At 40.1% G+C, this 24,850-nt stretch overlaps 1 protein-coding gene across 3 annotated transcripts; it reads left to right on the forward strand.

Moving 5' to 3' along the window:
• The first annotated feature begins 21 nt into the window (after positions 1-21).
• On the forward strand, positions 22-24,439 carry LOC108883872 (unconventional myosin-VIIa). 3 transcript variants are annotated; one of them, XM_018677421.2, is made up of 51 exons: positions 22-1,977; positions 2,058-2,109; positions 2,193-2,229; positions 2,475-2,576; positions 2,710-2,862; positions 6,138-6,206; positions 6,318-6,433; positions 6,516-6,643; positions 6,756-6,898; positions 7,208-7,321; positions 7,427-7,580; positions 8,493-8,569; positions 8,650-8,769; positions 9,047-9,189; positions 9,283-9,493; positions 9,579-9,714; positions 9,809-9,975; positions 10,257-10,397; positions 11,546-11,704; positions 11,929-12,021; positions 12,359-12,453; positions 12,675-12,759; positions 12,875-12,976; positions 13,353-13,469; positions 13,603-13,782; positions 13,902-14,150; positions 14,253-14,408; positions 14,905-14,973; positions 15,059-15,183; positions 15,530-15,656; positions 16,226-16,345; positions 16,571-16,744; positions 16,868-17,095; positions 17,753-17,920; positions 18,051-18,168; positions 18,511-18,637; positions 18,723-18,874; positions 19,010-19,191; positions 19,625-19,734; positions 19,989-20,131; positions 20,425-20,578; positions 20,693-20,848; positions 21,949-22,054; positions 22,366-22,479; positions 22,681-22,768; positions 22,845-22,951; positions 23,065-23,250; positions 23,382-23,498; positions 23,586-23,669; positions 23,887-24,003; positions 24,119-24,439. In XM_018677421.2, the coding sequence occupies exons 3-51, from the start codon at positions 2,218-2,220 to the stop codon at positions 24,209-24,211; spliced, it is 6,387 nt and encodes a 2,128-aa protein (XP_018532937.1). In that variant the 5' UTR covers positions 22-1,977; positions 2,058-2,109; positions 2,193-2,217; the 3' UTR covers positions 24,212-24,439. The 3 variants fall into 3 exon arrangements, with proteins under 3 accessions (XP_018532937.1, XP_018532936.1, XP_018532939.1); XM_018677420.2 differs by lacking the exon at positions 2,058-2,109; XM_018677423.2 differs by lacking the exons at positions 22-1,977; positions 2,058-2,109; positions 2,193-2,229 and adding an exon at positions 2,262-2,393.
• The last annotated feature ends 411 nt before the right edge of the window (positions 24,440-24,850 follow it).

The following is a 24,850-nucleotide window of genomic DNA, read 5'->3' on the forward strand; positions in this document are numbered from 1 at the left end:
TGGTGGAGGTATAGTCATTAAAGATGAGAAGCAGAACACAAATTGAGTGACCCTTGCTGCTGGTGATAAATTGATGACGCCTAATGAACTGCACTGTGGCACTTCTCTGTTTAGTTGACATAGTGATGAACCAGTCTCTCTGATCTTTATTACCAAGGAGTGTCTTAAATGTATTAACCATAAACCAGTCCAACAGCATATAATAGATTGTGACTTGGGGTTATGTCACAGTTAATGACTCCACCTGTATAAACCACAGGTATTGTGTATCCTACACCCAGTGAAATAATAATAGAAGGTGAGCAGGTGAAACAAAACTCTCAAGTTTTGAGGACCCCACCCCACCACCACCGGTCCAATCATCAAACAGCAGACAAAGTTAGGGACTAGCTGGTGAACAAATTGAGCATCTAGCTAGCTGCTTAAGAGGTGAATATTTTCCATAGGAGTTGGGAGAACAGGCGAAAGCTAAAAGGGTTGTCCATGTTCATCACATGGAAACCCTTTTAGCTTTCGACAACTCCCATTTTAATGTAAATGTTGTTCCATATCTGATGGATGTGTAAATAGCTAACTGTTTGCTTAGTGTGATTTTTGGCTTCCATGAGACCAAAAAAAACCTTTTGTAGCTTTTGTTGACAAGATCATAATGTGACAATGCCAAAGTTTGCTAACAGTAGCCCATGAGCTACTGGTCATACCAGACCACTCAAAGCTGTAGCAGTAAAACCCTTGAGTGTATTGGATTAAGCAAATGTGTGTTTTATTGCTCACAAATTTAACCTTTTATTTATAAGGAGAAGAAAGAGTTTTTTTCCTTTCAAATGTTACATAGTGTCTCTTTAAAATTAAAACTCCCTGCTGTTATCAGAGTAATTCTATGAAGTCAAAGATCAGACCAGTAAATTAAGACAAGAAGTTTATCTTTGTACATCATAAATAGTTAAGCATTAAAAATTTTTTACCATCTTCACATTTAGTCACTAGAAGCGGTACTGAACTGACCCACCTTTGGGAGGTTACATGCAACAGCAGTGATGAGATGTTGTTCACGAAAGTTTTTATTTTCTTCTTTGCCTATCTTTCAGGGGAGTCCTTATCAGTGCTCAACACACTGACGCCAGTGAACAAGAGCACAGACTCCCATCTCAGCCAAGTGTACTGTTTTATAACTTGATTTTATAGTGGTACAAATAAGTCTGTTAGAAGTCGGGTTCCCTTGAGGTTTGAGGAACAACCTGTCACGTGACAGCAGAAAACTGGCAGTGAAATTCACACTTAGAATTACTGACAGTGGAAACCACAACCAAGGAGGGAATCCCTATAGGATATTATGCAGATCATGGCTTAAATGATAACTGCCACACAGAGATTATTAAGTCCCTTGGGCTATAAATGTGATCCTCCCTCAAAAGATAATGAATGTCATATTTACATCTTTATTGCAGTGACAGTCTGTGAGATGCTCCACGGTGTCTCCTCTGACAACCAGGGTCCAAAGGCTGCATATAAATTCATTCAACAGCTACTGTTTTACCTGTTGAATCTACATCAAGGCCACTTATATAGTACTGTTCAATGTCAGTATGTGGATGTGCTGATATGCCCTAAAATAGTTTCAGAATTATATTTGAACAATGTGACTGACATTAATTACTTATATCAGACTGCTTCAGAAGATTGAACTGCAGTCCGGTACAACTGTACATTTGGATACAAGCTATGACTATAACACTGCAAGATTAAATTCTAATGGACGAACTCCAAATGGATTGACTCAGCAAGGAAGACACCTCCTTGATGACAAGACAGATATTCACCTCATGCGTCAGTGATCAGTTTCTCTTCCTCTTCCTTCCTATCACAGTGGGCTCAAAGTCAAAGTGCCATAAAACCACTGTGTGAGTCTTACTAGGGCTGTGTCTCCTCCTTCTTCATACTGGGACGAGTTCAACAAGGCGTCAAGACAAACGGCAGGTAGACCTCTTAATCAGTTTGTCTATGCTACATTAAATGCTTTGTTACCCTGTTACCTATTTAGCCTACACCTTAACCAGTGACGCTGAACACAGAGGTGAACCTTGGTAAAGAACGCAACCAAGAGAACACGTTAGTTCCAAGTCTTTTACAATAAGTCATTCACTCCTCATTTTTTGGAAACTGTAACTCATCATATGGATTTCTTTGTTCAGGCAGTAGGAAAGCTGAAAATTGGTGATGCTGCGAAAGGTAAGACTGAAAAAAAAGTCTCTCTACTGACTGTAGAGTTACGAGTATGGATTTTATTGATAAGTATATTGCTTTGAAGGAAACACTGTCATTCCTTTGTTTCTGGACTTAGTGTCACAATTCCCTGCAGTCATTCATTCAAGGAAATACTGTAAAAGGATAAGGTATTCCCATCATAAATTCTGTATTCTGAAGAACAATGAAAAAAGAAACTGGATTTATTAACATATTTACTGCATTTTCAGGGGGAGTGGGTGTGGGTGGACTCTGTCATTGGGGCACCCATCGGAGCCAGGATAAAAGTAACGCCATCGGGTCAGCGGTTTCTGGTGGACGATGAGGGAAAGGTGAACACCCTTTCCTGGCTAGTTACAGAGCAGAATTAGCCCGCTGAAGTGTTGTTCAATCAAGCATTAAAAGAAACATTTTCAGCCTGGGATACACCTAAAAAGTTTTATTTCTAACTTTAACCCCTCCCAGGAGCAGAGTTTGTCCCAGGAGCAGGAGGCCTCTCTCAGGGTCATGCACCCTACATCAGTGGAGGGTGTGGATGACATGATCAAACTTGGGGACATGAACGAGGCTGGCCTCCTCCGAAACCTGCTGATCAGACACAAACAAGGAATCATCTATGTAAGACACACCTGCAGTCTATTACTGAGTCCCAAAATGTGAACTTATCTATCTATCTATCTATCTATCTATCTATCTATAGCTCTGGAAAAAATTAAGAGACCACAATTTTTCTGAAATCAGTATCTCTACATGTTTGACAGCCATTCCATTCTAGTGTCTGTTGAATTCCAACACAAGCACACCTAATTCTACTTAATGAGGTATTGATTAGGTGATCACCTGAACAAAATCTTGTTTAACAAGGAAAGGTATAAAAACCAATGCTGTGGTCATCACTATCCTCTTGCAATAGGACCAGCTGGATGGCAAAAATCGTGCTAGTAGTACCTCAAAAGTAATTGGAATAACTAAAAAAACATAACTACCGACCATGCTAAGAGTTGAAAAGAAAAGTTTTGAGTGAGGAAAAGAAGGGTTCAATTCTGGCTTGATTGGCAGAGGGATACAGTGAACATCAGGTTGTTTCCATCCTTAAAATTTCTAAGACAGCGGTTCATAAGAACAAGGTCAAGCAGCAGACTTTGGGGATGACCATCAATTCAGTCGAATGTCACTCAGCAACCACAGATGACATCAAGTGACCTACAAAAAGAATGGCAAATGGCAGCTGGGGTGAAGTGAATGGCGAGAACGGTTCGAAACAGGCTCCTAGGGGCAGGGCTCAAGTTGTGTAAAGCTAGAAAAAAGCCCTTCATCAATGAGAAGCAAAGAAGAGGCTGAGGCTGAGGTTTGCAAAAGACCATAAGGATTGGACCATAGAGGACTGGAGTAAGGTCATCCAATTTTCAGCTATGCCCAACACCTGGTCGTCTAATGGTTAGATGGAGACCTGGAGAGGCCTACAAGCCACAGTGTCTCGCACCCACTGTGAAATTTGGTGGAGGATCGGTGATGATCTGGGGGTGCTTCAGCAAGGCTGGAATCAGGCAGATTCGTCTTTGCGAAGGACACATGAATCAAGCCACGTACAAGGTTATCCTTGAAGAAAACTTGCTTCTTCTGCTCTGACAATGTTCCCCAACTCTGAGGACTGGTTTTTCCAGCAGGACAATGCTCCATGCCACACAGCTAGGTCAGTCAAGGTGTGGATGAACGACCACCGGATCAAGACCCTGTCATGGCCAGCCCAATCTCCAGACCTGAACCCCATTGAAAACCTCTGGAATGTGATCAAGAGGAAGATGGATGGTCACAAGTCATCAAACATAGCTGAGCTGCTTGAATTTTTTGCGCCAGGAGTGGCATAAGGTCACCCAACAGCAATGTGAAAGACTGGTGGAGAGCGTGCCAAGATGCATGAAAGCTGTGATTAAAAATCAGGGTTATTCCACAAAATATTGATTTCCGAACTCTTCCTAAGTTAAAACATTAGTATTGTGATGTTTCAAACTAAATATGAACTTGGTTTCTTTGCGTTATTTGACGTCTGAAAACACTGCATCTTTTTTGTTATTTTGACCATTTGTCATTTTCTGCTATAAATGACAATATTTTTATTTGGAATTTTGGAGAAATGTTGTCAGTACTTTAAAGAATGAAACAAAAATGTTTATTTTACTCATCTATCTGTGTGTGTGTATGTATATATATATATATATATATATATATATAACTTTAGATTGCTCAGGTCCTCTACCAGAGGCCTGGGAGTTTGAGGGTTCTGCACAGTATCTCAGCTGTTCTAAGGACTGCTTCTGGACAGAGACCTCAGAATACCCAGTGCATAGAATCTGCTGGCGTAACTCTCCCTGTTTGGAGGTTACAGTCCCTGGTGCTCCTGTTGCCACTGAGACCACTTTGGATTTCACCTTCCACATCTGATCCAGGTGTTCCTTCAGCCCCTGGTCCTTCTCGATTTTCTCACTCTCTATCTAATGTTACCATCAGCTGGAACTGCGACATCTATAAATACCGCCCTCCTCTGCTCCTCATCAACCTGTCTGTCTGGGGCTTGAACATCCACAGGATCTTAGCTCTGTTGTTCTCAACCACTTTCTGTGGTGTGTGCCATTGGGACTTGGAGACTTTAATCTAATCCATACTTAGCATTGATGTTCCTTTACACTATTCCAGCAACTTGGTCATACCTCTTACTGTACACTGTCCCAGCTTGCATCTTACATCCTGTTACTTTGTGCTCCACTGTCTCAGGCACATCTTTGCACAGCCTTCACCTTTCCTCCTGTCTGCTGCGGTAGACTCCAGGCTCTATGGATTGGGTGCTTTGGGCCTGCTCTTATGCTGCCATGATCAGAGCCTCTGTACTATCATTCTGGCCGGCCTTTTGTAACAATTCTTAGGATTTCTAGATGCCAGCCATTTCCTCTACCTGTCAGTGAAACATCCCACTGAGGGGTTTGGTCTTCCACCTCATCAGCCTCTGTTTTCTACTGCCTGAGGCGCTCCTTTAGCAGTTCATCCCAGGGGGCCATCTTCTGGATGATTTCACAGGTGATCCTTTGTTTCATCCTGGATCGTGGCTCTGGATCGTGGCTGACACTTTCATCCAATCTCTTTTCGTTACTCGTAGAGTCTCAGGTCTGGGTGGACTTTGGGTGGAACCTTCAAAGCATTGTGAGGAGTTTTTGTGTCTTGACATCAGTGGCATCTCTCTCCTCCTGTGGCCAGCTTACTATTCCAGCTGGGTATCTGATGACTGGTAGGGCATAGATGTTAATGGCTTGGGTCTACCATTGACCTGGCCTCTCAGCACTTGTCTCCTGATCCTCACAAATCCTGTTAATCCAGGTGACATTAGAGCCGGTATGGCTTTAGTTATATTTCTGTCGCTCATGTTCTGACCCACAGATTTTCAATAAAGGCTGTTCCAAATGCTCCAGCTTGTGTTTCTTAAAGTATTTCATAGTGGATTTTGAGGTCTGCTTTGGATCATTGTCCTGTTGTAAAAGCCTTCACTTTCTTGACTGACTCCAGGACATCTAAATCCAGAATTCATATGTTTAGTGGAATCCATTCTTTCCTCTGTTTGTGCAGTGTTTCCTCTGCCACACAAACTGAAAGCAGATTATTCCCACAGCTGTCTCCAAAATGACTTTGGCTTATCCAGATGTTGATTTTCTTTAGACATTGACTTGTGATAACAGACGTGATAAGTAAAGGTTTTTTGCAATTTGAGTGAAATAACCCATTAAAACTATAGAACTTAAAATGAGACTGAATGATATAAGATAAAATGTTTTTTAATCACACAGGTAGTAGTTAACACAGTTAACTGTGTAGTGTGAATTTTCTTTCTTTTTTGATTATTGTAGACCTACACAGGGTCAGTGTTGGTTGCAGTGAACCCCTACCAGGATTTTCCCATATATTCAGCTGACCAGGTGAGACTGCGCACCGTGTTGGAATTAACATGCATTATAGAAATACAAGCTTAATCTCCTTATTTTAAATTACTGTGTTGTGTTTTCATTGTGCATTCTGTTGTCCTTCAGGTGAGGTTGTACCACAGTCGAAAGCTTGGGGAACTCCCACCTCACATCTTTGCCATCGCTGAATCCTGCTACTTTAACATGACACGTCATCTCAGGAACCAGTGCTGCATCATCAGGTCAGGGCAAATAACTGAATAGAATAAATGTTTCTGGGTAATACTTTTTGATCACTATAACATTTATAGATTTTTTTCTCAGTGGGGAGTCCGGGGCAGGGAAGACAGAGAGCACTAAGCTGATCCTGCAGTACTTGGCAGCAGTCAGTGGTCAGCAGTCTGAACAGAGGATTGAACAACAAATCCTGGAGTCCAACCCGATACTAGAAGGTAAAATTGTACTTCAGCTGGACATTAAAACATAAAAAAGTCCAGTAATGACACACATACACAGAATAAGTAGTTAAAAACAAATGATCAGACACTGTTCTGTTTATTTCAGCTTTTGGAAATGCTAAGACAATCCGCAATGACAACTCCAGTCGCTTTGGGAAATATTTGGAGATCTTCTTCAATAAGGACGGAGTGATTGAGGCTGCTCGTGTGGAGCAGTATCTTCTGGAGAAGTCGCGTGTCTGTCATCAGGTGAGGAGGCGGTTCTGTCTAAGCAAGCCTAGTTCTTATCTCTCCTGAGGGCAGGTGTATACTGTAAACTTATGAAAGCATAGTGCACTATCTGTTGTAGGCCTTGTTAAATAAACATGGCAACAGTGTCAAGGAGGGCAACGAGCTCTCATGGGCCTACAGAGAAAACACATCATTCATGTCACAGAGGAAAAAATACAGAGGTCATCTGTTCTCTGTGTTTATTTTCACCCACCTGACAGAAAAGTGATACCTTTGAATTTCAGTTTTTGTTAAAAATAATACTTCATTCTTCCTCCACAACCTCAGGCACTGGAGGAGCGAAACTACCACATGTTTTATTGCATGTTGGTAGGAATCACAGCAGAGGAGAAGAAAACTCTGAGGCTTGGAGATGCTAAGGAATACAATTTTCTTACCAAGGTATTACAATACCTATCTGGAGCTCATTTAGTCACATTAGCCAAACAAGTTATATTTTGTCTACATGCGGTAAACAATTCAAACCTTCCCTCCTATGTGTGACAGGGTAACTGTATCGTGTGTGAAGGCAGGGACGATGCCAAAGACTACATTCGTATCCGTTCTGCCATGAAAATCCTGACCTTCTCGGAAAAACAGTGTCAGGAAATCCTCAAGCTGCTGGCAGCCATATTGCACCTGGGAAACGTCTGCTTTGAGGGTGAGCATACACATTTTGTATAGGTTACACATAGGTTTTATTTATTAAAGTTCAATTAGTTCATTTATTTAATGTGAAGAGAGTGACAATATAAAATGCAGATAGAACAGAGGCAGTATATTGTACATCCAAGATGATAACACAACTATACTCATCCTAAATTATGATTGAATACTGAAACCAAGAAAACACACAATAATGAGCTACAGTGGAAAAATATAATTGCTGTAACCAGTGGAGGAAGACATATTTAGACACTTAGCTTGAGATAACAAGCAAAATCCCAGTATAAAATACTCAAAATTACTAATACAATTGAATTATGGATCTGGATTTCTCTGCATTTAAAAGCATGAATCCATGGACCCAACCTTGTGTCAACAGTTGAGGCTGGTGGTGGTGGTGTGATGATGTGAGGAATGTTTTCTTGGCACACTTTGGACCTCACAAAACAAACATCATCTCAGACTGGTTTCATGAACATGACAATGAGTTCAGTGAACTTCAGTGGCCTCCCCACTCACCAGACCTGAATCCCATAGAATACCTTTGGGATGTAGTAGAACAGGAGGTTGGCAGCATGAATGTGCAGCTGACAAATCTATAGAAATGATGTGATGAAGTTATGTCAACATGAAGCAAAGCCTCAAAGGAATGTTTCCAACATCTTGTGGAAGAATTTAGGCTGTTTTGAGAGCAAAAAGAGGACCCAGTGTTAGCATGGCGTTCCTAATAAAGTGCTTGTGTATAAAGTAGCATAAAATGTAAGTAAAGAACAAGTACCTCAAAATTGTGCAGTACTTGGTGATATTTCTACCACACATCCAGATACACTGAATATGCCCAGCTCATTGTAACATATTGTCTTGACCTTTGTGACAAAATGAACTATTGTTGTTGTGTTTCCATTAGCCACCACTCAAAATAACCTGGAAACCAGTGATGTCAGCAAGTCAGAACATTTCAGCATGGCAGCATCACTACTGGAAGTAGGTTTCTTCATCTATGAGGGAATTGTTTGTTCTTCAGCGTTAAACAACATTAAGTTTTTTGTGTCTGCTCTGTACAGGTAGAGAAGTCCTCTCTGGAGAGGAGTTTGACCCACCGTTCCTTTATGACCAACAGAGAGAGGGTGACCAAACCTCTCAGCTCTGAACAGGCGTCTGACTGTAGAGATGCCCTGGTCAAGGTAATAAAATCGAGCCAGTGATCGTAAATCAGCATGTTGTCTATTTCCTTGTTGGATCTTGATCTTAGATGAATGAAACATTGCCTTGTAAATGTTGCTTAATATACAGTATGAGGAAGAATCCTAATTTAACAGGATGAGGTAATTTTTAATAGGGGATCCAGGTACACGAACCAACCAATCAGTCACAACCTCACTTAAATTTCCCCAGTTTAACCTACCCTGTAACTAGTGCTCAGAAGTATAAATTAATTGTGATCTGTGTCTTAACTGTCAGGCTATCTACAACAAACTGTTCATATGGATCGTTGAAAAAATCAACAGTGTCATCTATAAGAAGCTGTCCAACAGCCCCAAGTCTTCCTATCTGTCCATTGGCCTGCTTGACATCTTTGGCTTTGAGAACTTCAACACAAATAGGTGTGGACATTTCTTCACGCATCTTTCAGTCTAAGTGTATCATAACTCTACAGCTATTTAGATCTGAACAAATACCACCCTGTCATTTTACAGCTTTGAGCAGCTGTGCATTAACTTTGCCAATGAGAAGCTCCAACAGTTCTTCGTGGGTCACATCTTCAAGTTGGAGCAGGAGGAGTACCTGAAAGAGGACATTGTGTGGAATAACATCAACTTTAGTGACAATCAAAACATCCTGGACCTTCTGGCTGGGAAATCTTGTAACCTGCTGGCTCTGATTGATGAGGAGAGCCACTTTCCAAAGGTGGCAGTGTACTCTGGTTTGATAAGTGCTGTTTGATCCTTGTAGTAGTGTAGTTATCTTCTAACTGAAATTTGGTTGCTCACAGGGCTCAGACTCCACTCTGCTGAACAAGATGAACCAACAACACAGTAGGGACAAGAGCTACATCGCCTCAAGGAGTCAGTATGACACAAACTTTGGGATTCAGCACTTTGCAGGCGTGGTTTACTATGACTCCACAGGTACACAAACAACTTGCAATGAGTCCAACTGAAGACTAAATGTTCTGCTGAAACCCACTCAGTAATTCTCTCTCTCTCTTTTTTTTACATTAAGGATTCCTGGAAAAGAACAGAGATGCCATCAGTTCTGACATTATCAAGATGGTTGAAATGTCCAAAAATAAGCTACTTCGTCAGACATTTGAGACTGAGCTTTCAACCAATGGGCTGAAGATTACAAATAACAACAAGGTTGTGATGACACCCAAGAGCTCTCTACGGGTATGAAAGTATAATCTCATAACTATGTCATTCATTTTCATATTGCTACTAACCACTAATTACTAATTTAATGCAGCAAAGTAATCTCACTCTTTTGACTTTTTTATACAGAAAACAAGATTTTAAGATGTAATTCTTCTCTGTAATTCTTTTGACACTCATTCTAACATTTATTTGCAGTCTACTTTGGGTTACAGTGGACATGCACTGATAATGACAGTGGTGTCAGGGATGTCACTGTGTTGCTGAATGGGTTTGTCTTCTCTCTATCATCCATGCAGGCCCAGGCTGACAAACGTAAACAAGTGCCAACGCTGAGTGGACAGTTCCGTCAGTCTCTGGACTCCCTCATGAAGGCCCTGTCCGCCTGCCAGCCTTTCTTCATCCGCTGCTTCAAACCCAATAATGACAAGCAGTCTGAGGTGAATGACACAAGAGCAGCTACTGCAGCATACATGTTCACAGTAACACACACACACATAGTGTTTTACAACGTAACTGCGTCACTGAGTAATCATATATGATAAACAAATGAGATGAGGGTCTGAGACATTTCTCCTAAATCCTGTTGATTCCTGAAATAATGACAATGTTGCTATGGTTATACTGTACCTCCCCTACTGTACCTACCTCTGCATTTGTTAGAAGATGATAAAGTGAGTTTTCCAATCAGCCTTCCACACCATCTGTCCTCGTGCTGGATAAACAATGACCTCTTCCTGTTTTGTGCCATAAACCAATTCAGCAAATTTCCTGGAAAATGTAACCTACTAAAACACAGTGTAAAGTACAGTGTTTAGCTCTTAACTGGGAGGCTTTCTCCACCCTTTAGAGTTTATATAATTTATCTTCCTTCACTACTGTTGTGTTTTGCAGTAATCTTGGTTGGTCCACAACCTTGGTCCAGACTTAAATATCTCAAAAATGATTAGATGGATGGCCATGACATTTTGAATGATGACATGAATGATGAACCCTACTACTACTACTACTAGTGGTCCCCTGAGCTTTGTTATCATACCATCAGGGGGTTGTTGTTTTATTGATGTTTTCACTACTGCATGTATTCTGACAATCATGGTTCCCAGAGGATGAAGCCTAATGACTTTGGTGATCCCCTGACTTCCCTTTATCGCCACCACTTGATTCACACTTCTGGTTACATGTCTCGACAACTATCAGATGAATTGACATAAAATTCGGCACACACATTCATGTTCCCCACAGGATGAATTGTAATAACTTTAGTGATCCCTTAGCTTTTTATCTAGCTCCACCCTCTGGTCAAAATTTCACTTTGTCCAATTCTTTGGTTCATAATGACATTTCAGATTCAGTTGTACTGTTTAGTGATAATTACCAAATGTTAGCATGCTAAACTAAGTGGTTGCCAGCTAAACATCTGCATGTTAGCACTTTCAGGTTAGCATGCTGGTCAGATAAAACAAACAAAATGGTGGATCTGAAGCAATAATTTTGCTGTTGCTGTGAAGGAAGAAGACACAAATGCTACTCAATACCCACATATATTGAACCACTTTCACAACCACTTTAATCTACTCTCCTCTAGGTGTTTGACAGAGAGCTGTGTATGCGTCAGCTCAGATACTCTGGCATGATGGACACCATTCGCATCCGGAATCTGGGATACCCAATTCGCCACACCTTTGAGGAATTCCTGAAGCGCTATAGGGTGCTCCTGAAGACGACCATCTGTAACCCCAAAACCGTTAGTCATGATGCAGTCCTCTTGATGATTATACCTGACAGTGTTTACTGCCGGTTTCATAAAATCTCTGTCATATTTGTGGAACTTAAAATGTTATTACTTCAGTAAATGTCACTATAATGGCCAGATGGGTAAATAACATCTTTTTCCATTTCCCCTGGAGGAATCTGGACTGTCATTAGACTTTCTTCAGCACTCAGATAAATACTTTATTGTCTCTCCAGGAGACAGCTGCTGCCTGTTGTGAAGCCATCTGCAGGACTGTGATTAAAGGGGAGGACGAGTGGAAAATAGGCAGGACCAAGATTTTCCTGAAGGTGCAGAAAACTTCGACTTCAATAATTCAAACCATGCTGTACCACAGCTTTTCTCAGGAATGTAATGATGCTCACTGCAGATTAAGTATTAACTGGCACTGGTAAATTAGCATCAGTGTTATGAACTAGAGCAGCATCTATGATCTATACTTGACATTATGGTGTGTTTTTTTTTTTTGTGCACTGTTCAGTTATCAATGTATGCAGCCGTCGACTATAATTTGGTCAGTTCTTATTAAATTTGGATGACTTAATCTTGAAACATTGTGGCATCTGATTTCAAGGATTTCTGGGACAAATCAAGAGATAATAATTTTCTTTTTTCATTGTTTTTCAGGATGCTCATGACGCTGTCCTGGAACGACTGAGGGAACAAGAACTCAGCAGAGTGGCTGTGGTGATCCAGAGGGTCATGATGGGACACAAAGACAGGTGCAGTTTCTCATTTCAGTATATACACAGTGGGTGCAATAAATAATCTTGGTTTACATTATCTCAACTTGTAATAACAGGTATTATATTACTTTACTGTAGCTATAGATATTATAATTGTATTTCAATAAGTGTTGCAAATCAAATGGAGTGTTGTAGAAAAAGATTTGTTAATTTTTTATCTGTTTAATCCTCAAAGATTTTTCTTGACCTCTTTCCAGGAAGTCTTTTCTGAAGAAACGAAGGGCAGCTGTGGTGTTGCAGAGGCGCTGGAGAGCTTACAGAGAAGAGAAAGTGCGAAGAAAGGTCTGATGCTTAATAGCATTTTATGGAGCTCAGAGCCTGTATCTGATATCACTCATCAGAGACTTATCTCAGGTCCAGTGACCTTGTCCTGTGTTTCTTCTCTTGCCCCAACTAGCTGAAGCACGGCTATGAACGGCTGGTATCAAAGATCCGTAGTCGGAATCTCCAGTCACAGTACCAAAGACAGCGAGCAGCAGTACTCACCATACAGAAACAGGTACTGTAGACACATAATTATCATATAATGGGTCAGTTCATCCTTGAATGTCCTTGATTAAAAGTTCATGTAAATACTGCAACATATTTCTACATTTATAACAGTGCATTGGGAATGTGTTTTAGATATTCAATAAATTTTATACATATATTTCAATTTAAAAAATGAATGATTATAAAATGCATTCCACAAATGTTGTTAATGTGTTCAAAAAGTTCTTTGATTGATTAAATTGAAATAAACTTTTTTTAATAAGTTAAATGTATTTTACACCTATTCTGCTTATTATTATAGAGAAGCAAAAGTACTGCCAGGTCCAAGTGCGTCACAAAATCATTAATGATAAGATAATTAATTAAGTGCTGATAAACTGTAGGTACGAGGCTACCGGGTGAGGAAGAGCTGGAAGCAAAAGAGAGAGGCAGTCATACTGCTGCAGGCTTACACCAGAGGACTCCTGGCCAGAAAAACGGCTCAAAGGATGAGGAATGATGTAAGGAATGATGAAAGATTTGTAACTACAAATACTATGAAATAATGAATGTCAAGAAATAGGCGTGGGGATTCGTATTTCCGAATGTGAACACCTATGCTGTCTCTGTCCTCTCTCTTTACAAACCTATCAGAGAGAGAACCAGGCACAAATAGCCTTGGAGCTTCAGGGGAGACTGAATGATCTTATCGCACTGCAACCCGTGGAGGAGCCGGAGCCAGTCACTGAATGGGATTCAGAGAACTCGTATGATCTCCGGCCTGCTCCTGTTGTGGAAGTGGTGGAGCCAAAAGCATCAGAATCAGAACCAGAGGTTAGCTGATAATTCTGTTGTCTAATCTGCTAAATTGACATTAAGAAATGTCTTTAATTTTATCTTAGATTTTTAATCAACAGAACAAACCTCTGATATCCTTTGTGACTGTCGAACAGAGGAGGAACATGCCAGAGCCTGCAGACGAAACCTCTGCTGAGACCCCAGGGCCAGAGATCCCCCCTCCAATGTCAACCACTCCTATCCCATCACTGGAAGAAGATGATGACGAGTTTGATGAGGATGACGACCAGTTTTCATTCTATAAATTCAGTGAGCTTAACTTCCAGGGCAATGCTACCCACACACACGTCACACAGAGACTGAGGCAGCCCCTTCTGCCCCACGATGACGAGGGTGATACACTGGTAAGAGGACAGAGATTAAAAGACAGGTAGCTTTTCTTCTAACTGTCAACAACAAAAAAATGTTCTATCACACATTCAGTTTCTTCTCTCAACCTTCTCCAGGCTTGTTTAACATTGTCATGGATTATTCTACGGTTCATGGGGGACATACCAGAACCAAAATCTCTGGACACAACATCTCAAGCATCCAGCACCATCTCGCATCATCTGCCTAATAAGCAGGGTAGGAGGCTGAGCAACCTGGTGGGACTGGACCAGGTAAAGTATTCTGAATGTTACAGAGAACAGAGAAACAGGATTAATGGTGGTTAACAACAGATGCCAGAATAAATACTGTCCATTTAAATTATATGGGTTTTGATGTCTCATGCCAATACCAGAGTCAAAGCCAAAGCCAGTCTTATGTGGCAGCGTGCTGTTTCACTACACTAACTAAAAATAATAAAAATAGTAAAATAAGAACATTAATCCAGACAAAGGGGAAAAGCCACTGACAAAGCATCTGAACCACGGGATACCAAACCACTCCACAAAAATAATGATGCCATTCAGAGTAGCATTATAATCACTATAAAAGATACCTTAAAGCTACTTGTGGAGAATCAGTGCTAAACTGTTGTGGCAAACTAGATACACTGACCCAGTTTTATCGCAAACAGCTTCATTTCTGCTACCACATAATATATAGGATCAGCTTTAAAGTCAAATATGAGTCATTAGTCTTCCCTCTAATTATCTTTCCTTTTCTGAACAGAAAATACTGAGGAAGAACAAGAAAAAGCTTGGCGGTGGAAACAGAAGAGCCTCTGCTATTCCTGAAGAGGTCAGAACTAATGTTGCTAAAATATTTATTAGTCAGTCTGTGTTTGTCACCTGCTGATCGTTTGTACTGTTGTCATCTTAAACAGCCAGAGAACATGACAGAGGACGAGGACGTTTTGATTGGAGAAGGTCCAACGCTGCATCGGCCGCTTTCAGCCCTGGAAAAACTGCACATTATCATTGGATACGCTTTATCAAGACGAGACATACGGTAAAACTGGGATAAATCATTCACATGGGAAAAACAAAATACATAGACAGGTACAATGTCTGTAGACATGCTTGTGCCAAGCATACATTTATATTAGAAAAATCCAAGCCAGGATGAGTATGTAAATTACATAAGATATAATGTTTTTATTTTGATTGTAGCTTTAAAACATCTGTATTATCTGTATTATTCCCATATTTGTCTGTAATATCAATTTAATTTGTCTGTAAATACACTTTGTAAATCTTAGTGCACTCATTGTTCATCTCTTCTTATTCTGTGTCTGTCTTATTTGCCATGGTTCTTACTGGTTTTGCCTTTCTTTTGTGTTCCTCTTCCCATGCAGGGATGAGATTTACTGCCAGATCTGTAAGCAGCTGGTGAAAAACAAGAACAGGAAGAGCCGTATGCAAGGCTGGACCCTCCTCTCCATCTGTCTTGGTATCTTCCCTCCAACAGAACTGTTCATGAAGGTCAGTCTGCAGGAAGTAATTCAAGAATACGACAGTTTGCGATCAAAAGAATTTCTATTTGATTTTTTTTATTTTTTTTTCTATTTTTGATTTCTTGTCATTCTTAATTACGAGACCTGTTCTCCTGCCAGCTGACTTTTTCAGGTGTTGCATCTTGCTGGTAACTTAAGTCATGAATGAGTCATGAAACACACAGGAAAAACACAGGATTAACATTATAAAATGTGGGTAAACCTCAGATGAGAATCTGATTATAAAGAACCTCTGATTACGGAAAATTCATTGATGTCTAAAAAAACACCCTGAGGTTCCTTTAAACAAGGTTCTGGTTTTACTTATACTGTAAATCTACTGCATGCTTTTTTATAAATGTTTTTTTTAATGCATCATTGTATATTTCTGCCTCCCAAAGACACTACTATTACAGTTTCTACTGTAGTACATTAGGAAATATGCACTGTTGTGACTCTTCATCAGGTGCAGAAGAATAAAAAAAAAAAAAAAGACTTTTACAAAGTCTACATATCACTGTGTTTACCCTGTGCTGTGTTCTTTACTCTGTTCCACAGTATTTGGAGAGTTTTGTCCGCAAAGGTCCAAGTGCTTATGGAGCATACTGTACTGAGCGCCTGCGCCGGATAATAGCTAATGGAGAAAGAAAAGAGTTGCCCTGTTGGATAGAGCTACAGGTAAACATTTTTCATTCCATTTTTGTTTTGTTGTTATGGTGACTTTTTTTGTCTGCAGCCTCTCTGCTCAGGAATGATTATTTCATGGCCAGGTTTATTGTTGGATTTTCTATTATTACAAGTCTGATTTGCAAGTCCCTAACCTCAGTCAGCATTGAAATTCCAAATTATTGGATTGTTTTCTTGATTTCAATCCAGTCTCATCTTCCTTATCTCCACTGACAGGCTGCCAAGTCCAAGGAGCCCATAGATGTGACTGTGACTCTAATGGACGACCGTACCATCAGTCTTCAGCTGGAATCAGCCTCCACCTCTGCTGAGGTCTGTCAAGCTGTGGCTGAAAAGACTAATCTCAAAGACACACATGGATTCTCCCTGTACATCAGCCTCTATGATAAGGTCAGCTTTACTCACAGTATTAGAAAATATAGATTTCATAAATTTTGTTTAAATAGTACAAAATTCTAGTAAGAAATATCTCAGAGAACCACATTCAAAGTCTTATCTGTGTTTCACCTCCAGATGTGGTCTTTGGGCAGCTGCGGGAAGCATGTGCTGGATGCTGTATCGCAGTGTGAGCAAGAGATGAGGAGGCAAGGTAAACATGAGAGGGACACCCCCTGGAGTCTCTCCTTGCGCAAGGAACTGTTCACACCGTGGCATGACTGCTCAGAGGATCCGATCAGCACAGACCTAATTTACAGACAGGTCATCAAGGGAATCAAGTCAGCAGATTACACCAGCGAGAAGGTGAGGTTATGCACCGAAACTGCTTAGTTTACTAAGTATATGCCATATTCTCATCATGACTTCATTTCTAATGTAGAGCTAAAAGACAAATGTGAAAGAAATAAACATTTGACCAGTCCTGGGTTAATTAGTATTGCAATAGGTCAAAACTGGTACTGTTTTACCAGTTTTGTTATAGTGGAAAAGCAGCACTACATTAGAAAAATTATAATGAATCCAAATGGCCTTGTCTCTGGTTGGGCAGGTTGTTTAATGCCAGCAAAACCAACAACTGTCAATCGAAGTAGTGGCTCAAGACTAATCTGTTTTTCTAACATTTTGAAACTTAAAGCTGCTATAGTCAATATTTTCACATTAACAGTTGGACAAATTACTATATGTAATGTGAACAAAGTCACATGTAAAGATGAACCCACTGGGATTTTTTTTTTTTTACCCAACTCTACAATTCCCCTTAGCTTTACAGAACATTTTAGTGTCTTTTAGCTCACTGTTTGAGTTTTATGTTCTACAGCTTCTCTGTTTCTTCTCTGTGTCATAGTTATCATCATTCCCAGCAGTAGCAGACAGTTGCACCTTTCCTATTGTGTCCTGTTAAATGATATCAAAACCAGCTTGTGTGAACTGTATCCAATATTTATGTATTTTATCTCTCAGGAGGATGGATATGTCCAGCTGGCAGCAATGCACTATTACATCCAGTTTGGCTCTACAAACAGCAGAGAGAACATCCAGAAGGTGGTTGAGGAGTGCATCGCCACTCAGCTTATTGAGAACAAATCCATGACAAAGTGGATCCAACTCATCAACTCAGCACTGTCACAGGTACAGTGCTGTACAGTCAAACAAACAGGCAAAAGGAGCTGCTGTATTTTTTTGTTTTATGTTTTTGTCATAGGAGCACAATGGAGGTGCAGCACCTCAAGATAAATCTTCCATGTTTGTCTCAATGCAGGCTCCTTTTAACAATGGAAAGCAGAGCAGAGAAAGCGTCAAAGGGGAACTGGTGGACAGTGCTCGAAAGGAGTGGCCACTCCACTTCTCCAAGTTTTATGAAGTTACAATGACGTCAGGTTAGTCAACATACAGCTTTCACATGCAGTATTTTACAATGCAAAATAACACTTCCTTAATACCCAGACAGGTCTTTATATAATTCCATATGTCTTTGTGCCATGGGCATATGTCTTATTAATGTCTGAAAGAGACTAAAGTGCAACTGGGCTTAATGCAGATGAATATTGCCATGTTATGTGGTTAATATGTGACGTAGGTGGTGTTATGCATTTTGGCATATATTCATGTAAAGCACTTGTGTATAAAATTCCACTTGGAATTTGGATTTCCAGTTACAATTTGAGAAACCACTTAAAACCCTGCTCCTGAAACATTTGCATTCCCATATCTGTCCTCAGGACCTCCTTTGCCCAAAAGCAGGTTTTTTGTGGCTGTAAACTGGAGTGGCATTTTCTTCATGGACGGGAGAGAAAAAAGACTCCTTGAGCTTCCTTACATAGAAATGCAAGAAGTCCACAAGATTAGGTATGGGTACTTTTTAATTTCTTTAATTTACTCCCTTACATTTTGAATTCATAGAAATAAAACTCTAATATTTAAAATCTGTTAGTCCCCAGATAGTGAGATTGGCCACAGTCAGAGGAGACTTTGACCTGAGGTGTGCAGAAGCTGTGGAAATGGCTGCACTTATAGAGGATACCCTGAAAGGGCTGAGACAGCACTCAGTGTACGCACTGGCTCAGCAGGATACCAACAAACCAGGTATGAGTTTACAGCATGTACAGTATAGGAGAGTAAGCTCACACACATCTGCACTTAAGACAGCATAAATATATATAAAATATATAAAAATCAATTTTTTGTGTATACAGTCTCTGTGTCTCTTTGTTCCTACAGATGACCCCATGTTTCTGGTTTGTAAGCGAGGCGACCTGCTGCTGGTAGAAAAAGATGAAGAATATTCTCCTGAGGAGACCTGGATCAAAGCAACTAACCAGCGGACCAGCAGCAGTGGTGCAGTCTATAAGGATACAGTGCAGTTTCTGCCAACTCTCACCAGGCCCACTGAAGATATGCTGGTAGAGTTTCCTTTACATCTCATACTTTTCAGTTCTCTTTTATTTGGTAACGTATCATAAAAGAAGTAGGAGACAGGAGAAAATGTGACAGATGGCGTGTTTTCTATGACAGATGCAAAATGAATCTGTTAGAAAAAAATTTGAAAAAAGTGAAAATTAAACATTTTTGCTACATACTGCAGATAAATAAAAGCAGGTAACTGATGTGATACACTACATATAGTAAGTTTAAAGAATGGGTTATGTTGTCTGGTCCATATCTGCACCATATATAAATACAGCTTATAAATGCAATTGTGTGAATAAAATTAACTGCATTCAAGACTACAGAATTGTGAGTTTTCAGCATTATGCAGCAGTGGATCCATGCGTATGATCATTCACATGCGCTCCCCCTTGTGGTTGAACTGATGAACTGCCTCTCACCCCTCAGGAACTGCTTATTCCAGGCCAGAGGAAACATTCAGCCGCACAAAGCGCCCCGCAGAGAGACGAAACAGTGGCTCCTGTCTCATTAAAAGAGTTTTCACTTGAGAACTTCAGGTGATAACATTTTACTTTGCAATTTGAGACTTTAAACATGTTGAATATTCATCTCACAATAAGTTTGCCTGTAAATTTGGTTGGTAGTGCAACTGAAACAGCAGCAATGCTGAGAGTATTTCAACAGGGCATCATGCATTTATCAGTTATGTAACTGCCAGGCTGTTTTAAATATTACAAGGAGCAAAGAAACTCATGAAGCAAGCTGGTTCATTTCACTGATCTGCTCACACTGTGTTTCCTGCCTTTCACAGGCCTGCGGGTCGACAAGGTGCATCCAAGGGGGTTGGCAGAGAGAAGCTGTGGAGTAGTTCCAGAGAACCTCTCAAGCAGCCACTGATGAAGACTCTGGTCGGCAACTCTGACCTCAGCAACCTGGCCTGCAACGCTTCCATTGATATCCTTTGAAAAATATGCCTTCCTGTGTCAGACAGGCCAGTTTTGGGGTTTGTTTCACATACATTCCTTGCATCTTAGGATGTTGAAATACTTTGTGCAGATAAAACCACAAATTTGCGTACAGGAGATTAGACGGTGTGTAATCTGTTGCCTCATTTCTCAAATTTACAAACATCTGGGAATAATGGTGTTTCCAGAGACCTAAAAAGCACACACCAATTTGTCTGAAAGCTGTACTTCTATAAAAAAGGAAGTGTCTCCATGGAATAGTCCTTGACTCTCAGCTGCTACCTATTCTGAAGTACATGGGCGACTACCCCATCAAACACTCTCGCAGCCCTGTAGAGCTGACTGACCAGATCTTTGGTCCCGCCACCCAGCATGAAGCCCTGCAGGATGAGATCTACTGCCAGATTATGAGGCAGATGACCAGCAACAACAACAGGTGCTTCCTCAGTGTGTACTTCTGCATTTCCAAAGAACTGAAAGAAAAATAAAAAGCCAACACATTCAATCCTCTGTGCATTTTCCGGTCTCTCTTGCTCTCCCTCACTCTCAGGTTGAGTATGGAGCGTGGATGGCAGCTCATGTGGCTGTGTTCAGGCTTGTTCCCGCCCAGTCAGAATTTGATGAGACACACTCAGCGCTTCCTGGAGTCGCGGCCCAGAGAACCACTGGCTTCCGTCTGCCTGCAGAGGCTGCTGTCGATGTGCAGGTCAGGCTGGAGAAAGAAACAGAAATGAGAAATCAGTGTCCTGTACAGGGAGGTTGGTTACTGGCCATTAAATCAAGTATTGTGGAATGAGGTTTAGAAAAGACTCACGTTAATTGGAGTCACATCTACATCCTCATTTAGTTACATCACCAAACCTGTTATTACATTTAGGTAATAACTTTAAAGAATTGCCAGAAAGTGACAGATTAAAAAGATTTGTTGTGAGATCTTGATTCTTAGTCCCTGGGTCTTAAAAAGCACTGAATTTAGGCTAATTTATAAGTCTTCCATTAAAATTTTCAAAATCTTCCATATTTTCTCTTTTAGTTGCAACATGCTTTTTTCTCCAGTTACAAGCTGTTAATACATTAAACACCTCTCCTCTAAACTAACAGTGGGATTGTTGTGATAATGGATTTGTGCTGCAGGAGGCTGAACCGTCAGACCTGCAACAAACGCTGTCACTGCTGATAACTACAGTTGCTGGAAAGCTCCTCAGCTCGTAATGGGCAAATGTGCATTGAATCAAAAACTCAGATGAACTTAAAAATATTGTTATGTACCTTTACTACCTGTGAAAACAGGCATTCAGTTTTATTCTATGTGATTAAATTTAACTGCAGAAACCCTGATGATGCAGATTGAATAAGGATAAATAATACTTGATGATGTCATGAGTAACTAAACTTCATGTGTAAAATTTGTGGAGTGAAGTTAAAATGTTATTGTAAAATATTCTGTGTGATTCAGTCAGACAGAGTGGGAAAAGATGACTTTTTAAACCTCAACATTAGTTAAGGAAGGAAAATGGAATCAAATAACTTCCAGTCTGAGTCATAGCAGCAACTGAATATCTAATTTGTGAGAAGTAATCACTGTTGGTTAAATCATGTTTAAATTTAAATACCACTGAATTTATACCGCTACAATATTTTAGTTTGGGAACTATCTATCTGAATTCATTTGCTCTGAGTTCCTGTCCTTAACATTTCAAACAGTCAATTTCAAGTTGTACAATTGGAAAAACCTTATTTCAGGTGTGTCTAATATTTTAGGGTGTGAATGCCATATTAATTTATCTGAGTGCTTTGTACCCTCAGTAAGAAGCCCAGGAAGCTTCCGCCTCATCTGGTAGAAGTGGACGCCATCCAACAGAACAGCACCATGATCTTCCATAAAGTCCATTTCCCAAACGACACCAGTGATGTAAGGCACAACACTCTCCTCTTAATGCTGAGAAAAGATGTCCTTCAGTCTGCAGACTCTCAGCTCTGTTTTAGTCAATTGTTTATGTCACTGATATTAACTTATATTACTACTGGAAACATGGGGAAACAGCTAGCCTGGCTCTGTGTCCAGCTACATATCAACCATGCAGACATGAAACTGTTATCAATCCTTTTACCTAACTTTTGACAAGATAGAGAAAAGTGAATCTCCCAAGACATCAAACTATCCCTTTAAGCTGGAAATCATTAGACATTATATTTAGATTTCTTGCTGTCCTTGCTGTGCAGATATTCGAGGTAGCATCAACAACAACAATCAAAGAACTGTGCTACAGTATTGCCTCTCACCTCAAACTGAACTCGGCCGATGGATATAGCCTCTACCTGAAAACACCAAACAAGGTGGGGTTGGATGATATTTATTTTCCTAAGATTCCTGTTTTCACACCATTAGTTTTAATTTTGTAATTTTTTGTTTTGAGTATGTTGATGTCTATGTAGCTTAAGGGGACATTTTTTGGTTTTGTTTGTATAGATAAAATAGACACTGATTGGGATATCCAAGGCATAACATATCAGTTTTATTCTCTTTTTCATTCCTAGGTCATGAGTTTGGATGAGGAGAGATATTTCTTTGACAGTTTAAGGCAGACTTCAGACTCTCCTAAGAAAGGAAAAAGAGTGAGAGAAGGTAATGCATCGCTGACACCTTCAGTTTTTATATGACAGGGCAACTTCATATTTATAATTCAGGTTTTGTTTCCCAGGCAACCAAGCCAACGTTCCCTACCTGGTGATCTTTAAGAGGAAGCTCTGGTTCAATGTGACCCCGGGGAAAGACCAGGTCGCAGACCTCACCTTCCATTTCCCGCAGGTACAGCATCCAAACTAGAACCAAACACACTCTTCATTGTACTGATTAATTTTTACTAATTTTCAACAATCAGGAGCGACATGATGCACATCCTCTGTTGTGCTTCCATGTAGGAGATGCCTAAGTACCTGCGGGGAAACCACAACTGCACCAAAGAGGACATGATCACCCTGGGTGGACTGCTGTTCAGATCCAAAGTAGATTCAGACAGGTCCCAGTTTGTGATGATCCCCAGAATGCTGAGTGAGCTGGTTCCTGCTGACAAGATCAAAATCATGTCCCCTGAAGACTGGAAGAAGGTAAAGGAAGGAAGTTACACGTTGACTTTTGTTTTATATAAAAATTGGTATTTGGGAGCGGGGCCAGGAGAGAGCTAGCTGAGTTTTGGTTTTTTTTGGTTTTTTTCATGTGTTTTTCCTTTTACTTGCAGCACATCATCTCCTCCTACAACAAACAGAGCGGCATCACATTGCAGGAAGCCAAAATTGCCTTCCTGAGAACCATTTCAAGCTGGCCGACCTTCGGCTGTGCTTTCTTTGAAGTTAAAGTGAGTTATCAGGATGAGGTCAAAAGCAAAGTTGGCCGACAAACAATTTGAAGAATCTTTTCATTTCATCTGTGATTTAATTTGCAGCAATCTTGTGAACCAAGCTACCCAAGTACAGTTATGATTGCCATCAGCAAGCAAGGTGTCAGCTTAATAAACCCAACAAACAAGGTCCGTACAACAGATTAAATATAAAATTAAATATAACACATATTAATGTTCTGGCTTCCCTATTAATGTCGATATACATTCAGTCTTTTTATATGATAGTGAAACATTTTATTTCATTCTGTTGTTCTAGTTAGTCTGTCACATTTCAACTCACTTTATTTTTATTTGTAAAAGCATCACATCTTAATGTGGCTGAATCATAATGTCAATCTTTTAGGAGCTGCTGGTCATGCACAAATTCAGCCGCATCCTTGAGTTCAGCAGCAAAGGCAACTTCTTCCAGATGACAGTCGGCACCCTGATGAAGTCCAGCTTTGTCTGTGAGACCACGCAGGTGAGCAACCGGCTAAGCCAGTGCATATTATTCTATAAATCAGTCTGGCCATACTTTGAGAGCAGTGATTATGAAATGAAACATTTCCTGACAAAGTCATTTCCTTTTTTTTCAGGCTTACGCAATGGAGGACCTCCTTAGATCGTACATCAGCATGTATGAGAGGCAGAGGGATGCCTTTCGTCCCAGGAACCACATGTTTTCCTGAGGCTTCAAGAAGGACAGAAGTCCTGTGATTTATGTGCTTTGAATGACAAACCCCCCATAATACAGATTACTTCTACGAGACAAGATAGTGACATTCAAACTTCATAGCTCTATTCACATTGTCTTTTTTTTACTCTTGATTAATATTCTTGTGTCACTGTATGTCTAGAATATTAATTAAGATTTGTGTAAATTTAGTTGCATTAAACTTGAGCATGTCCAACCTTGAGTCCTTTGTCTCTGTGAGATATTAGTAACTCAGTCACAGAAGACCAAACACAGTTACCTGCTTCATCTTTTTGTTTTTTGTTATATTTGATGCTATGATTTTTTTGAATGCATCACTCATCTCTCTCAAATTCAATTTTAATTTCTAGAAAACACAATTTTTGCTTTCTTCTTGAGACATATATACCTGAAAACTATACATTTATATTACAGGTTCCTTTTTACAATTAGTCTATTAGTGCACTTGGAAAGGAAGTATTTTCCTTTATTTTTTCATTTTGAGTGTTTACATACTTCACACACATTGTTTAACAGTATTCTGCATACTATATGCATGTAGTTCCAGCTGAGCAATTATATATGTCAGTGGCCTAAAAGATGAAAATTTATGTTGAAAAAAATCCTCAGACTG

Source organism: Lates calcarifer, linkage group LG4 (genome assembly GCF_001640805.2).
Source record: "Lates calcarifer isolate ASB-BC8 linkage group LG4, TLL_Latcal_v3, whole genome shotgun sequence".
Classification (NCBI taxonomy): Eukaryota; Metazoa; Chordata; class Actinopteri; family Centropomidae; genus Lates; species Lates calcarifer.

Excerpts from the sequence above, each read along its gene's own strand:
- LOC108883872 (XM_018677421.2), top strand. Across the intron at positions 8,770-9,046 it reads GTAGAGATGCCCTGGTCAAG|GCTATCTACAACAAACTGTT; the intron begins GTAATAAAATCG and ends CTTAACTGTCAG. Across the intron at positions 12,760-12,874 it reads AAGAGAAAGTGCGAAGAAAG|CTGAAGCACGGCTATGAACG; the intron begins GTCTGATGCTTA and ends TGCCCCAACTAG.